This window comes from Cornus florida, unplaced genomic scaffold (assembly GCF_030987335.1).
Source record: "Cornus florida cultivar Cherokee Brave unplaced genomic scaffold, ASM3098733v1 CherokeeBrave_3.0.0_Hap2_Chr11, whole genome shotgun sequence".
NCBI lineage: Eukaryota > Viridiplantae > Streptophyta > Magnoliopsida > Cornales > Cornaceae > Cornus > Cornus florida.
The window spans coordinates 140046158-140064041 of record NW_026775581.1 but is presented as its reverse complement, the minus strand read 5'-3'; the positions used below and the strand labels follow the sequence as shown (position 1 = coordinate 140064041).

General features: G+C 35.3%; 1 protein-coding gene across 1 annotated transcript; it reads right to left on the bottom strand.

Annotated features, from left to right (window-relative positions):
• Nucleotides 1-373: 373 nt before the first annotated feature.
• LOC132285440 (potassium transporter 4) lies at nt 374-16407 on the bottom strand. The gene is made up of 9 exons (XM_059787631.1): nt 16193-16407; nt 13646-13886; nt 13310-13555; nt 12621-12671; nt 12237-12497; nt 4911-4963; nt 4302-4416; nt 3949-4203; nt 374-1735 (listed from the first exon to the last, which is right to left on the bottom strand). The coding sequence occupies exons 1-9, from the start codon at nt 16235-16237 to the stop codon at nt 648-650; spliced, it is 2355 nt and encodes a 784-aa protein (XP_059643614.1). The 5' UTR covers nt 16238-16407; the 3' UTR covers nt 374-647.
• Between the last annotated feature and the right edge of the window lie 1477 nt (nt 16408-17884).

The window sequence follows — 17884 nt, the reverse complement described above, 5'->3', positions numbered from 1 at the left end:
AAACAAAAAGAAATTAATTGTTCTTTCCCCTTAAATTTCACTTATAATTTATTTAAAGTTCCGTAGTGCTCTGAGAATTAATTTCAAATGACCTTTCCACCAATGCAATTAAAATTTTCTCCTCTCCATCCCGTGATTTTTTTTTTTTTTTAACTTGGAGAAAAGAAAAAAAATAGAACCTGTTTACTCGTAATATTTAAGGGTGACTCGCCTCTAGAACAGCCAGTAGCCCAGTTTATAATTTTTTTTCCGTACCACTTATGCTGCCAAGGCAAGGGGCACACTAAAAATAGCGGTCCTTAGAAAACCCGACCAAATAACCTATAATTATAGGAGAATATCAAACCAAACCCATATTACAAGTAGCAGAAGGTGAATCTTAAAAGTGAAAATCCAGATTAAATGCACCTTCTGATCATTGTTTGATATGAAAGCTTATCTGTCAGATGAATATTACGACATAAGTGAGACAGAATAATTAAAGCACTTTCATGACCATTTGCATTGTACTAATCCTAATCCATAATACCTTCAGCTACAGAGCTTCTCCTGCCAATGGCAAGGATAAGTGAGTAACAACCTCTACTTGTCTACTACTTCACAAATACACAAAGATTGATGGAGAATAATAGTTCACTAATAAAGCACTAGACATAATATGTCATGCCAACTTCAATGAGGCTAATGTGAGGAATGTTTAGCGCCACAGCAGGGCCCCTGCAATTCTTGCGGAGAAATGAATAACCAATATCAATTACAAGCTTTTTCAAAAACGAAGATGATCTCCTTGCCTTCACATAAGAGTGCCCTATTATATATGCAACCCCGGCTTCCTTTGCCCGGATCAAGTCCAAAAGCTCTTCTCTAACTGAAGGATCCATTCCAGGGCTTTGTGACAATTGAAACCGCACTTGGCGCCTCCTGATCTGTGGGTTCTCATCATCATAAGCAGATCGCAAACTCTGGAGGGTTAAAGATTTACTGCTTTGGATGGAGTTGCTCACAACAAAATCCTCTTCCTCAGATACCATTATGCTTGAGCTTGATTGAATAGTTCTGGTGCTTATGACTGCCATCCTCCCATCAAAAGACGCACTCTCTGAGCTCGAAAGCTGTGGTTCTACTGCTTCCATCTGAATGAATTCTGCTATACTTTGAATGAGTTGGTTTTCAAAATCTCCATCATCTCTCTGGATGTCCTTATACCCATACCTCACAATGCAACGGTACATACGGTAGGGTCTTGGGCAAATTCGCCCAATGAGGAATCGTTCCTCAGGTGAGACATAGGGTACCGGAACAGATTTTACACAAACGAAAACCAACACATTGTGAAATGCAGGAAGATTTGTCACAAAGTGAGAGAAGATTGCAGGTACTCCTGTTGCCAACTCCGAATATATGAGGCCAATCCCAGGCACACGGACAATCCCAAGGCTAGGGCCCAGGCCAAAAAGCCATCTCAATGGAACTTTGTTGTGCAGATCAAAATTGTATTTCTTGCGAGTTCCATAGTGCCAGACAAACATGATAACCATAAAGATGAAAGAGAGCACAAGAGAGACCCATCCCCCCTGAGGAACTTTTATGAATGCAGATGACAGGTAGACACCCTCAATGAACCCAAAGAATAGAAGGAATGCTGCGGCCAATAGAATGCTTCTCTGCCAGACGAAGATTATGACAAGTGCCATGAGAAATGTTGTTATAAACATAACTGTCATGCAAGCAAGACCTGGAACCAAAAAACAGAAGAAAATTAAGGACTACTAAAATCCAGAAATGTAAGCAACAAACTCAAGAAGAAACTCAATAAGCAACAAGGAGGGGGGAAAAAAACAAGAAGTATAGAACTTCTTTCCCTGCGTCAGTGTAAGAATGGCAGATGTGATGGACTTTAGGGCCCCCCCCAATGCAAATTCATTAACTATTATAATCTATGCTCCTGTATGGCATAGTATAAAGCAATAGCAAAAGCTACATAACATTTGATAACATTGGCCATATACTTGATACGTGTTTGTCTTGTGTACCCATGCACAACCCAAAAGTCACATGATCTGATTGCTGGTAAACCAAACAGACCTCCGTAATCCATTTTGAGATATAAATAAGGCAGACTGGTGGGCATGCAATTTAAATGATGCATGGTCACATGTTTAATATTCAAATGAAATAACTAAGCCTTAGATGGATAGGAGCACAAAGCTCGATGCATTAAATATTCCCTCCAAACTTTCAAGGAAATAGGGCTAGAGAAATATTACTTCCAGTACAAATATAAAAAGTAGGAGGAGAGAATTGTGTAAAGGCTTGAATGAAATAATCACTCATTCACAGCTCTAGTATTTATAAAAAGAGCACATGCTCATATTATATAAAAAAAAAATTAAATCAAATCTAAATCAAATCACAGCATATTTTATGGCATATTCTATAGCATATTCTATGGCATATTCTATAGCATAATCAAATTATTACTAATACGGTAAGTCATTCCATAAATCGTGGCTATCAGATCTGCTAACACTCCCCCTCAAGTTAGTGCACGGATATCTGAAATGTCCAACTTGGACAATGCATTCTCAAACACAATCTTATTGACGCCCTTTGTAAGAATATCTGCAAGCCGAGAGATTGTGACAAATGGAGTGCAAATTTGACTAGCGATGATTTTCTCTCAGATCAAGTGCCGATCAACAAATCAAAAATGTCTCCTTAAACCATAAACAATTAACAATATCTCCTCAGACCATAAACAACCAATCATGTCTTCTCAGATCATAAACAACCAACAATGTTTCCGGAGGCCATTTCCCTTCATACACATGTTTAAAACATGTAGATGGAAGAATCAACAATGTCTCCTCAGACCGTTCCCCTTCATACATATGTTTAAACAATGTCGATGAAAAAATCAACAATGTCTCCTCAAACCATAAAAAGAAAGCCTCCTTAGACCATTTCTGAATAGGTGGTGTCAAACTCGCAACGCCCTCATTGAGGTCAGACCACTCTACCTATCTGACACCTCCCGGATGGGCGATGTCACCTTTAGACCATTCCCGAATGGGTGGTGCCAAACTCGCAATGCCCTCATTGCAGTCGGACCACTCTGGCTTTGATACCAAGTAGAAATATAAAAAGAAAAAGGAGAGAATTGTGTAAAGGCTTGAATGAGATAATCACTCATTCACGGCTCTAGTATTTATAGATAAAAAGAACAAATGCTCATATTACAAGAAAGGAAATTAAATCAAATCTAAATCAAATCACAGCATATTTCATGGCATATTCTATAGCATAATCAAATCTCTGCTAATACAGTAAGTCATTCCATAAATCGTGGCTACCATATCTGCTAATACTTCCCAATCATAAATTTAATAATCAAGAACCAGAATCGCAACCTCAATGGATGAGTTGGTCATTAAGCTTCAGACAAGGTCAAAAGTTCAAATATAAGTCAAAATATCAGACATGCATTATGAAATCGGTATTAAAATTCTGTTAATCTGTCCACGTGGATGGCAGAGAGAGAGAGAGAGGAGAAGGAGGGAAGAGGGGGGGAAGGGGGGTGTTGTTTACAAGCGGATACTGTAAGCACAGTCCATAAGCAAATTCCTCCATTATAGTCACACGCACGAAAAAGAATATGGGAATTATCAAATAAAACAAATGAAAACCTAAAACAACTTCCACTAGCCCTTTCACATCTAACTCCCACTATAGAGAGAGAGAGAGAGAGAGAGAGAGAGAGAGGATATTCTCTTTCAAAAACTATGAACTCGGTAACTTACCATAAGCATTTCCAATTAAAGTTGTGTCCTGGAACCCAATAGCTATAGCAACATCTAACTCCCACTATAGCGAGAGAGAGAGAGAGAGAGAGAGAGAGAGAGAGAGAGAAGGAGGAAGGATATTCTCTTTCAAAAACTATGAACTTACCATAAGCATTTCCAATTAAAGTTGTGTCCCGGAACCCAATAGCTATAGCAAGAGTAAGAATCATGAGGATCCAATTTATCTCTGGTATATAGATCTGTCCATAAATATGTTTTGAGGTGTGGACAACCTTAACTCGTGGAAAGCAACCGAGGGCATGACATTGCTTGACAATGGAAAATGTAGCACTAATGATGGCCTGACTCCCAACGATAGCTGCTAGAGTGGCAATAACAAAGACAGGCCAAAATACAATATCTGCAAGATAAGCAAGGGGCACACTCAGATTTAGACCAAATTCAGTTTCATTAACAAGAATATCTGGAGCATTTAAATTTAGGTGAAAATGAACTAACCAGGAATTGAATCATAGAAGCTGTTAGGAATCGATGATATATTTTTAGACAAGAAAGCAGCCTGTCCCATGTATTGTACCACCAAACAAGGATATACAACAAACGCAAATGCAAGCTGCACATACAAAAAAATATTCAGATTCGGTACTGCATATAGTAAAAGGGAACGCATATTACTGCAATTGATCATGTGCTCAATTCCTATCTATGACAGAACGAAAAGAGAACTCTGTTTTTGCTGTTTCGTGTACTCTTCCAATAATACACATACTGATTCCCTCAAAACAAAGGTAAAATATTTTTTTTTTATTTTTTTTTTGTCAAAACATCCATTTTTCTCATTTGATGAAATCCACTAGCAATAAATTCTCCACGATAAATATGGGAGAAGAATAAATTAATAGAGAAGGGACTAAAGAATAAAAGAAGGCAAGTATGAATGCAAAAGATTCAGGACTTATGGTTCTATAACTACATAAAACTCCAGCATTGGAGATCTAACAGGAGGAGATTATTATAACCCAGAATCAGAGTACCAATTCACATTTTTGTACTAAAACATTGCAATGTAATGTCTCCTATTGCTAAAATGCATGTATAGTAACTTACCCTTATTGACAAGGCGGTAAAATGGCCAAGATCTGCAAACATAGCTTCAGTACCTGATGAAACCCAAAGAGATTATCATTAGAGTGACATGATTCAAGAGCAGATATTGGGACTCGTGTTGGTGATGACCGTGTTATCTTTTTCCATTTTCCGAGTTTATTTTGATTTATATTATTTCTTTTTCGACTTCGGGCCATGTGGGCCCAAGACCAGTCAAGTGTTAGGGAATAGTTCCCGCCACTAAGTTCATTCATCCTTGCACATATTACTCTCATGACATGATAGAATTGTATAGCACTTGTGTGCCATTTGACTCGTATTATTTGAGGGTACTTGTGCGATTATGTTTTGGGGACATTTTCGTTTTGGGATTCTTAGAAGATATTTTCATTTGGGACAATGGTGCGATTATCCTTTGGAGATTTATGAGTATATATTTAATACATATTTTATCCCCAAATTTATATTTGTTAGTACTTTTATATATTTTATTTTAATTAATAAAGGGTTTTATGTTTTTTCAGGTCTTTGGTAATTTTCACATCATTAAAGGCTATATCTATCATTTTAAGCAAAGACCAATTGAGAAGATCAAGTGTCCGAGTGCATTCAAGGGCTGAGATTGTTTATGGAGATTCTAGAGAATTTAGAAACGTATTTACCAAGAAAGAAATATTCTGAGAATTATTTTAAAGAAAGAAAATCTCTATATTCAAATATGGAAATTATTTGGACTAGAAATTCTGGACAAGTTTCAGTAATTCGGTCATAACTTTAGACTCGACTATTGGAATTGGGTAAACTCAGCGGCTCTGGAAAGCTGACTCGAAGCCCGTCATTTTTGCATCTAATAGAGATTTCGTGATTCGCACTGCAACAGGGACAAATTCGAGATTGAAGTTGCTGCATTTAATTTATGCAAAAGAAAATTCTGGCACATTTGATTCTCCGCCAAATTTATTATTCCTTCCTTTGGAGAAAACCCTAGAGAGACTATTATATATAGAAGAGATGACAGCAAAGTTAAGGAGGTCGATACAAAAGAAAAGAGGAGGCGGCATAGAGCAATCAATTAGTAGACATCCGGGTTTATTTGTTTTAATTCTCTTTACTCATGTCATCTTTAATCTATTTGCTTTGTTCTTTCATAATGTGTAACTAAATCCTCAACTAAGGTTGAGGAGGAAATCTCCATTAATGAAATAAAGTTCTCTTATTCTTGTATCAATTCCTATTTGTATGGTTTTAATGCTTATGATTTTTGCTTCATATGATTAATTGTTGTAAGTTTCTTTTACCATTATTATCATGTATTGATGGTAGTTAGGAATATCAAATAATTAATCTAGGCTTTGTTTTTATATTCTTTAAAAGTAATAATCTTTGATCCTATGTTTTTCATTAAGTTGAATACATAGGATGCTTCGAATTCTACACCTTGTAAGCGAAGGAAAATCTAGATTTGAAAATATCATACTTGAGTTTTAATGATAAAATCTTTCAAAAACAATGGAGTGACTTCCGAATTGTTTTTATTAGTTAAGGAATTGATTAATTGCTGATTGAGACTTTATGGATTTAATGGTGGTGGAATCCGATACCTTAGTGTTTTCTCTCTATTGATTTCAATCTTTATTTTTTTTTTAATCTTGCTTGTTTATTATTACTCACTCTACAATCAATTTGGGTAACTAGTTTAGTTTTAATTTAATTAGATTCGTATTAGTTTTCTTCAAAGCATTCCCTTGGGTTCGACCTCGTTCTTGCCTATCAATATTCCAATAGATTCGTGCGCTTGCGAGTTACATTTTAAAATCATCATCAAGTTTTTGGCGCCATTGCCGGGGAATACAACAAGAAAATTAATTGGATCTGGATTGATTTATTTCTTCTACTAGTTGTACTTTAGATTTTATTATTAAAAAAATATTATTATTATTATTATTATTTTTTATTTCTATTTTTCTTTTTGTTTTCTTTCTACACGAGGCATCTTTGGTTTAGAAAAAAAAAGAAAGAAAAAATAATGGTATGTTCTCTTTGTGCTAATCCGCTACATTTGACACAAATGCGTCCTTCCATGTACGGTCATTCAACGTGTTATGCTGAGCAAGTAAATACGCTAAATAATTTTTGGGAACCTTATGCTAGCCAATTTTCGAGACATACCATCATGATTGGTGGGACTACCGCAATTCTTCATGGGAGCAAAACCCACCCCAATTCAACTTAGGAGGAAACGAAATGTATAATAATCAATTTTACCCTCCTTCTCAATCATATCATTTTGTTCATCAATCTATTCACGAGAATGTTGCACCACAACAATCATCTTTAGAGGATATACTTCAGCAATTTATGTTGGTAACTAACTAGTAAGGCCATTGGAAAATTAGAAAATCAAGTAAACCGGTTAACAACTATAGTTGGTTGTAATTTTGAGAGTGATGATGAAGAGGTAAATGTGTCATTAGATTCAGTCTCTATTGTGGATACTGAACGGTGGGAAACCGAGGTGGAACCCATTCCCACCCACTGAATCTAGTTATGTCCCCCCATTGGATGAGTCATCACCCGATCTTAACTTTCACGAACTTAAGTTTGATTACTTAGGTCCGGATGAAAGTCTACCAACTATTACCATTTCAAAGTGCCACAACGAACATGGAGATATTATTTAGACACTTGAAAAGAAATTTATTGCGTCATTTTTAACAGAATATGTGGAAGCATACCCAATTAGTTCTTTTAAAGTGAAGTTTGATGAAAGTCCTCAAATAGCGTCTCTTAATGGAGAGTTGGATACTTGGAGAATAATGATTGATCTTCTAAAGAGATGTGGCATAGGATGAACCATGTGTCCCAAGTCGTAGTTTAGTAGTGTGTTTTTCTTTTATTGTTATTTTTCGTTTTTGTTTTTGTTTTTGTTTTTGTTTTTGTATACTCTTTTGCATGATTTAAAGTTTTTCTTTATGTTCAACCTCAAGGTACTCCCTTTAATCTTTACTACCTTATTGTTCTTTATTTACATTGAGGACAATGTTTAGTTTACGTTTGGGAGTATGGATTAGGTTGTGTGGTTTAACTTTCAAAAAATAAAATAAAATAAAAATGTGTGGTTTACTTTTGTTTAATTTGTGAGGTGTGATTTAATTTGGTTTTAATTTTTGTGTGGTGTGTTTTCATATTTTGTGTCAAAAATTTAAAAAAAAAAAAAATTGAAGTTATGAATTTGATGAGAAGTTTGTAAAAGTTGGGATTTAAGGTTCAAAATTTGTTTTGGTGTGACAATCCTTGATTTAGGTGAGCATTTGAATTGTAGTTTATGACAACTATCACCAATTAGATTTATGTCCCTTATGTCTCACTTTTAATGCACAAATGCACACTAGTTTTGAGAAATTTTTCTATGACAAACTAAGTTGTTTTCATTTTTGAAGAAATATTATATACTCTCTTGTTAAAACATTCTCTCAATAGAAATTTTTTAAAATGAGGTCATCAAAAGCACTTCTGAAAAGAAAAGAAAAATCTTGGAAAGACTTGTATCATAATACGGACTTAATGCTTCTCTTGGTAAACAATCAAGTCGTTTTTCATTATTATGATAGAAGGGGAAGGTTACCATGTGGGATAGAGTGAAAGCTTCCTTGTGCCTAAAAGTAGCTTTGATTTGTTCATGCTCTTCAACTGGAAGAAGGCTACCTACCCATATAGAGTGAAAGCTACCTCTATCTAATACTTTGAAAAATCCAAGATAAAAAGATAATATGGTGCTTACTTGTTAAAATCAAAAAGAGAGTTGAAAACTGAATTTTTTTTCTTAACATGATTAAAACTTCTTTGTCTTGATAAAAATTTCTATCAAAATGAGGTTCTTCCACACACATGAAGAAAGAGATTTTGGGACATGTTTCTAAATGATGATAAGAGGTTAAAGACTTAAATTTAAAAATCTCAAGGCCTTGAAAAAGGGAGTAGAGTTGCTAAAAACATTCAATGAACCTCAAAGAACTTGACTTGCATAGATTTTCATCAAAATTCATGACTCGTGATATTTGTAGGTATCATCACTGGAAACCATCACGAGACTATAACTCGTCCTTTAAGGGTAACCTTGGGGTTTAAAGGCTTGTTGCACACACTAAATGCAATCAAGATATACCAGTGAAAGTGGTGTAGTTAGGCTTTTTATTCTGTTAGTTTTGCTCGAGGACTAGCAAAATATAGGTTTGGGGGTATTTGATGAGTATATATTTAATACATATTTTATCCCCAAATTTATATTTGTTAGGATTTTTATATATTTTATTTTTAATTAATAGAGTTTTTTATGTTTTTTCAGGTCTTTAGTAATTTTCACATCATGAAAGACTATATGTGTCATTTTATATTCTTTAAAAGTAATAATCTTTGATCCTATGTTTTTCATTAAGTTGAATACATAGGATGCTTAGAATTTTACAACTTGTAAGCAAAGGAAAATCTAGATTTGAAAATATATTACTTGAGTTTTAATGAAAAAATCTTTCAAAAACAATGGAGTGCCTTCCGAATTGTTTTTATTAGTTAAGGAATTGATTAAATGATGATTGAGACTTTATGGATTTAATGGTGGTGGAATCCGATACCTTAGTGTTTTCTCTCTATTGATTTCAATCTTTATTTTTATTTTAATCTTGCTTGTTTATTATTATTCACTCTACAATCAATTTGGGTAACTAGGTTAGTTTTAATTTAATTTAGATTTGTATTAGTATTCTTCAAATCATTCTCTTGGGTTCAACCTCGTTCTTGCTTATCTATATTCGAATAGATTCGTGCGCTTGAGAGCTACATTTTAAAATCAACATCGGATATATTTCTTGGAGGGACTTTTGTGCAATTAAGGGAAAGTTGGGACGTGTGTCTTGTTTTCATTTGGCCATGTGTTGAAGGGGGATTGGTGACATGTGGGGAGGCTAGGATGATGACAAGTGGAGGGTGTGGATAGTGGTGTGTGAGAGAGGTAGTGCAAGGGGTAGGTGTTTGTGACATATATCATTTTACAAATACACTTTTTCTCCTAATCTCTTTCTTCTTCCTTGCTTTCACTCTCTACCTCCATTAGAGCTCAATTTTAGACCTTCATTTACTTCATCTTCCACTAGCCTTTTGGACAAACCATAGAAGGGGAAAAGCTTGGGGACTCCATTTGCAACAAAACCCTTTCCTTGGATTTAGCATTTGTGACATTTTCTTCTTAGTTTCTAGGGTAGCTTCCCTAGAGAGGTAGGAGGTATAGCATAATTGTAACCTTGGTATTTTCATTGTGTTTTGGAGAGTTTCACATGCTAGACTTGTGTTGTGGGAGTTGTGAGGGTTTTGCTTTGAAATCATAATGTTCTAAAGCATGAACAGTGATAGCCTTATGATTAAATTGTTTATGTGGTTAAGTTATGTAATTTAATTTGACTTCCTTGACAATGGGGCGTGGTTGCTTTTATATAACCCTCGTATATGTGAATTGCTATACATTGAGTATTAAATCTTTACCAACAGGCCTCCATGGAGGCATGTGTGTGTGAGTAACAACTATGAAAAAAAAAAAAGTATTAAATCTTTGGATGAGTTGTGTAGAAATTGTATATTGGTTCAAGGGTTTCATATTGAGGACTATATGTATTAGGTTGTTAGAATATTTTGAAGAATATATTGCTACCATGATGATGGCCTTGTTACTTGGACATATACAATTGCAATGCATGACATCTTATCTATATTAATGCCACAAGCTAATGTTAGAGACCTTAGGGTATGGTTTGTGTGAATAGAAATCTTCGTTTGCTTGTGGAGTGCATTATTCATCTTGAAATGAATAAGATACATTGGGAAATTCTTGTTGATTTTGGGAGATATTTGGGACAATTGTTACTTTGAAAATGTGAGGGCTTGGCACTCGCGGTTTCCCCAATTTATAAGTTGACATCCTTATGTGGTTGTAGCTTGGATCATTTTGACATTGTTGTATATTTTTTGCATTATATATACACACGAGTTGACTTTACATTCCATAATTCAAATGCTAGTTCTAAGATGATTCCTTAGTCCTACCCTTGAATTAGACGACTAGGAGGCATGTACCACACTCGTGTATCCTGTGTCATTCTTGCAAAGCCAATGAACCCTAGGTTATTCTTATAATGCATTTTCCTACGGAGTAATGTCAATTACTCACTCTCGTTGATTAAATGTTTTCAGGTAAGGACGTGTTTTACATGGATGCACCTCCATCTTAACTTGGACTATTTTAAGTTGTTTTGGACATCTTTTGTATAATGCATACATGCAAAGTGTTTAGCATGTTTTATGTATTCCTTTTGGATTTTGGAAATGTAATGTAATTTTGAGAGGGAAAATGACTTGAGAACTCATTCTCATCTTTTGGAGTTCTCGGGTGATTATCTCTTCTTCACGCTTCTTTGGATGGTATTTCAAATGATGTAATGAGGCCTTAAAGCCATTTTATTCAATATTTGTTTCCTTTAGAGTATATCGCACACCTATGAATGCTTCGCACACTTCCAAACGGATTTCACCAAACCATGCCACATACCATTGTAAGAGTGTTTATTTACCCCTTTGGAATCCATTTGTATGCTTAAGTTGAACTTAGAATGGACTTAGGAGTGACCACGAGCAATTCTGCAGATTTTAGGACCAAGGCTTTGGCAACAGCAGAGTTTCGGTCGACGTGTAACTTCAACACGTCGACCGGTATCTCAATTGGTTTGGACAGTACACTTTTCTCATGACGAACCAGGTTTCGGTCGACGTGAAATGCCTACACGTCGACCGAGTCGGCCAAACCAGTCGACATGTGGACCTCACATGTCAACCGATTGCTGGCACCATCTTCTTCTGCTGCTGTTTCTTTCCCTGTTCACCTTTGACCATCCCCTCTTGCCTCGAGGTACTTAGGTTTACCTTGTAGTGATGTATATACATTTTGAGACCTTGTACGTTATCTCATTGGTGGGTTCGACAATTTTACCCTTGACTTTGGTACTTTTACCATTTTAACCTTAGCTTCCGCACTATGTTGACCGAGTTACCAGATTGGGTTATACTTCTTGGTTGATGAACGAATCACAGGATTTGGGGAGTCACACGTGTTAATAAAGTAATGAGTTGTATGTGCTCTAGAAATACCAGCCACTCACCAGATTCATGTGAATGACTAAATTGCTTCAACCAAAAAGAGAGATTTTCAAATTTTCCAGACCCGCAACACAATTCATGGCAACAAAACGTAAAACAGATTCACTAGTGTACAGATTCATATACCTGTTATGGAAAGAAGGACCCCTCCAAGTGAAATCCAGCCGTCTTTACCAGTCTCACTAAAGAACTTGATAATATAATACGGAGAAATAGCACGCACAATTTTTGGGTTCCAATGAATGATATTGTACAGCCCAGTGGCAAATATTGATATCAACCAGATTATAACAATTGGTGCAAACATAAATGCTACCTTGTGGGTACCACAATGCTGCAGAGCGAACAGGCCAACCAATATGACACAGGTAAGCAATAGCACCTCGCCTACCAAAAAATAAGTAAGATAAAAAAAATATAAAGCCACTACATAAATGGTGATAGGCAAAGTAAATCAAGAGGCAAACACAAAAAAGTAGAGGAAACTGAGAATCTAATGCAACTACCTACCATCAGTCAACTTATGTTCGGTAACTTGAAGCCCCGATACGGATGACAGAACTGCAATTATAACCACATACCCAGTATTAAGCCTCTCTAATCAACAAGATTAATTAACTGAAGTTCCATATTTTCTGTCTTGACGCTCGATAATTTTGAAGGACATACCACTGCAAGGATCTAGCAAGGAATCAAAGTTTCTATAAAAGAACCACATGAAAAAAAAAAAAAAAAAAAAAAAAAAAAAAAAAAAAAAAAAAAAAAAAAAAGAAGAAGTTCCATTAACAGAATATACTGTGAAAATGAATCCATGTGGCCGACCCCGTTTGTACGGGCTAAAGGCAAGGGTGATATTGTTGACTGGTCAATCTAATTTCACACTACTTATTTAAGAAATTGAAATTATCAAATGAATTGATCCAACCATAAATATAGAGACTTCAATAATGAGATAAGATCACCAGCTGAACCAACAGGACACTAACAATTATCTAACTAGAAAAAATCAAATGTGATATATGGGTTGTGAGTATAATGAATAGTTCCCCTCATGTTTGTGTGGAGTGTCTGACATGCAAAAAAAATGAACCAAGGAAAGACGAGACGATGGATTATGTTCAACAACTAGACCTAAGCAGAAGATGATAATAATAATTATAGAGATTTCATCCCACTTAGATGCCTCAGTATTATGTTACCTGAAATTGCAGGAGTGATAACACCATCTCCTATGACCATGCAAGCACCCAATAATACCACAATAAGTAGCGCTGTCCGTAACCTTTTATGCTTTTCAAGAAATCGCTTCAGTGGTAAAGATGATGCAACCTGTCTTGAGGGACCATATTTGTAAGCAGACAGCTCCTCATCAGCTGCTTGTTGATTGGGAAGTAAACTAAACTTTGCATGCCTACAAAGCAGCGAGTAAAGAGCAAATGTCCCACCTGACATTAATTGAATAAAATTAGGTAAAAGATTTTCAGATCCTAAATTTCAGTAAGAGTTTTACTAAAAGAGGGTCAGTTCCAACACACCTTCACCATTATCATCAGCACTCAATAGGATGAACACATATTTGAGCAAAGGTATTAATGTGAGAGTCCAAAAAATCAATGAAAATGCACCAAATATTGCTTCCTCATTTTGATGATTCTGCAACTTCCCTATGAATATGCTTCTATAGACATAGAGAGGTGAAGTGCTTAAGTCTCCATATACCACACCAAAACTTTGGTATGCTAGTACTAGATTCCTGGATAGATTCACCCATGAAAGCTGCAAGGCCATGTATCAAATTTAGAACAAGTCTAAACTTAGTCCGGCACCAGTTCTTACATAGTTCAAAAAAGGAGATAATCTATTCATGCTAAAGATGATGTTAAACTGAAAAGTACTGTAAAATAGATATAACATGGAAATCCAAGTAACTCGACCACTGAGAACATACCAATGTCACTGATGTAGCTGTGGACCCAGGGAAAGTTTTCCGACCACATTGGAAACACCCAAAAAAAAGGAAACAAGTAGGGGAAGGGTAAGGAAGACAAGATTTTCTAGCAATTTCTGATTTTCAACATTCAATTATTATATTCAGTAATTCTCCTTTTTTCTTAATTTATATTTGGTAGTAAAGTCAACCTGCTACTGCGATTGGGTAGGAAAACTTTATGAAGTCTTGTAGTTTTTACAATTTGGCATCATTCTTGCTGAAGAGATAATTTTACAGCAACTAAAGTTTGTTTCAATTCTCCTTTTCTTTTGCACTATTCCTTTGTTTCATTTTCAATATTGTCGTCACGACGAATTGCTCGTCCACTCTTGGTAAGGCGGCATCAGGTTTGGTATCAGAGCTTTGGTTCCAGCTTCCCAACTGCTCAATCATGCCTCCACAACAACAACAACCGGGAAGTGGATGTAGCAGGATGCATGTTCCAGCCGAACCCTTACCCGGCCAAAACCAGAACCAAATAGATTTTTTGCAGATACAATCTAAGATGCTGACTCAATTGACCACTGGACTGTCACGAAAAATCAATTCTATGTTCCACATCGCCATAGATCAACCAACGAGTGGACTGATTGTCGCCGGGAGGCAAATATTAAATAAAAAAAATTCTCCGAAGGCTGAGGATTTCATCGATTGGCTAAATACCATTGAACATATTTTTGAATACAATAGAGGTACCATCACAAGAAGGTAAAGCTCATAGCTATTCGTTTGAAGGGAAGGGCATCATCATGGTGGGAGCAAAGCAACTGCGGACTACTCAGGAGCGCAGAGGTAAGCCAAAGATCGTAGAATGGGAGAAGATGAAGGAACATTTTTTTTTTCCTCATAATTATGTTCAAATGATGTCTCAAGGTTTGCATAATTTAAGGGGAGGGAGTCACACCACAGAAGATTATACCGAAGAATTTTATTGTACCAAAAAAATTTATCACCTAATTGCCCGCAATGATTTATCGAAAAGTAATAAGCTGCTGGTAGCACATTGTATCAGTGGATCGGGGCCCAGTATACAAGAGGTTTTACTTTTACATTCGTTTTGGAGGCTTATTAGAGGACTTTAGTCGTAGGAAGCAACAAAACAAGCCAATTTCAGGTTCAAGCAGCACTTCTACAAGGTTGCAGCCCACTTTAAGGGGAGAATCAGCCCCTATAGCTGTGCGAAATAATGCCCAAAATGTGGGACAGCAGCTGCCTCATGTTGGTGGAGCTAGAGAGTAAGCTGCAAGTGCTGGAAATCGCAAAAATTTTGGAAGGACAGCAGTTCAAAATCAAAATGTTTCCCTTGGGATGAGGCGTTGTAAGTGTGGGAAACCTAGGTATAGGTCAAACAAATGCTCAAAATCTGTGTGCAGCAGCCGTAATAATAATGGAAAACAACTTTTGATAGAGGAAGATGATGCAATCCGGAGTTCGAGTCAAAATTTGATGGTTTCCCGAAGGTGAGGATGATGGAATTTCTTTTGTTGAATGCAAAATGATTCCTTTTGAACTCCTGCAAGTGCAATGGATTCATTGAAACAGTCTCAGCACTTGGAGGCCAAAGCCACCAACATGATAAACACTCATTCACTTTTTACTCGAGTACAAATGGTGATAATGATTACTCATAAATTTGTGGTACTTGTTCTCCAAATGATTGTGGACGATTAATCCACAACCATAACAGGTTACGGAATTAAACTTGATCAAATATTAATGTTGATATTGTTTTTATCTCCTTTTAATGCCAAAGAAACAAAATCAAAATCAAAAGCAATTTAAAACACATGACATTTTTTATTTAGTTAAAATGAAAAGGCACAAAAAAAAAAAAGGAAAGGGGAGAAGGTAAAATCTAAAAACACGCATATGATCGATCGATGAGAAGTTAACGATTAAGATTGACTATAAAAACATATTACAATAAAGGGAACTGTTAAAAGGCAATCGAGACACAAAGTAAAATAAATCAGCCAACAAGAATAAGAGGGGTAGAAGAGAGTAAAAAAAAAAAAAAAAAACTAATGATTAAAAAACAATAGAAGTGGAAGGCAGAGAAGGAACCCTAGAGAAAAAGGTGGGGTACAGAAACCTGAGAAGGGTGCGGAGGCGGCGAAATTCCAGACTCTGGCTCCATTGGTATCGGCAGTCGACCCACCTGCTCTGCCTGCTTTCTGCTTGCTTTTTTTAGTAGTTCATCTATTTATCCATCTATGTCATGTCTATATATATCGACAATCTCTCTCACAGTCACTCCTTTCCGTTCTTCCTCTTCTAAACCATCCATTAATCATGTGACGAATGTAAATATTACTGCAGCCAAGTCAACGATAACTAAGAAGTGCGCTTATGTCACTGAATTACGCGGCTGGTACGCGTGGGTGGGTCTCGGATCGTATACTATGCTATACGTACGCGTGTGTTGATCTGAACCGTTCACTGCTCCAGTTGGTACCCTTCCCATCAAAGTTTCTTATTTATCATCAAACACATCGCCACCTCTTTTAAAAAAATAAATAAATAAACAAATAAGTAAATAAATAAAGGTAAAGTAAAGCCACACCCATTAAAAAAATGTAAACATCTAAAATAATTTTTTAATTCAATATATATATTTCAAATAAATTATATTTTGTTATTACTTTTTTTCTTTTTCTTTTTTATTTTTAAATTAAGATGCTTAATTCTTTCATCTAAAAATATTAAGCCAATCAGTTTTCCTTAAAAATAAAAAATATAGTACCAGTATAACTTTATGTATCTTAAATTATATATCAAATATTATGTATTTTCCAACATAAAAGAAAATAGGTACCAGTATAACTTTATGCATCTTAACTTTATGCATGCCTTTGGTTTTTTTTTTTTCCCTTTGTTTTATTATTTTTTTCCCTTTTATGTTGGGAAATGTATAATATTTTATATATAATTTAAGATGCATAAAGTTATACTAGTACTATATTTTTTATTTTTAAGAAAAAGAGATTGGTTTAATTTTTTTAGCAGAAAGAATTAAGCATCTTAATTTAAAAATAAAAAATAAAAAGAAAAAAAGTAATAACAAAATATAATTTATTTGAAATATATGTATTGGATCAAAAAATCATTTTAGACGTCTACATTTTTAAGAATTTGGGACATTTATACAGTAAAAAAAAAAAAAAAAAAAAAAAAAAAAAAAAAAAAAAGTGAACAATATAAAGTTTTTTTTTGTTACTTTTTTTTTTTATGCATAAATTGTTCATGAGGGTAGATTGGTTCAATTTATTAAATTGTAAAGTTAAAAAATCTCCTAAATGGTCAAATAGTAATTTGATTAATTTCTCATGTAAAGGGGTGTCTTTATCCATTTTTTAAGCTTCAGGGGGTGTCTTTATTCAAAAAACAGGTAAGTTTCATCTGAGTGTTCTTTTGCCAAACCTCAAGGGGTGTGACTGTACTTTACTTAAAAAAAAAAAACAAACAACATATAGCTTTGATGGAAAGGAATACTGTTGAGGGTGAAATCTAGTCCGATACAATACCGTTTCCTTCAAAGAATAGAGTAGAAGATCGATGAATCTTGACGGCACCGGTGTGGTGCCTGCCAAGAGCTCTCCGACGATTAAATCAGTCACCGGAAGTCTAAAAGAAAGGCAGGAATTTAATAATAGTTTTTTGTCGTACCTTTATTGACTAGTAGGATCTCATTCTTATAGTCGTTCTCCCTCAATTCATTTGCGAGATCAGAGAAGATCCGCTTATACGAGATCAAAGGAGATCCGTTCGTTGCCAGATTTGTCAG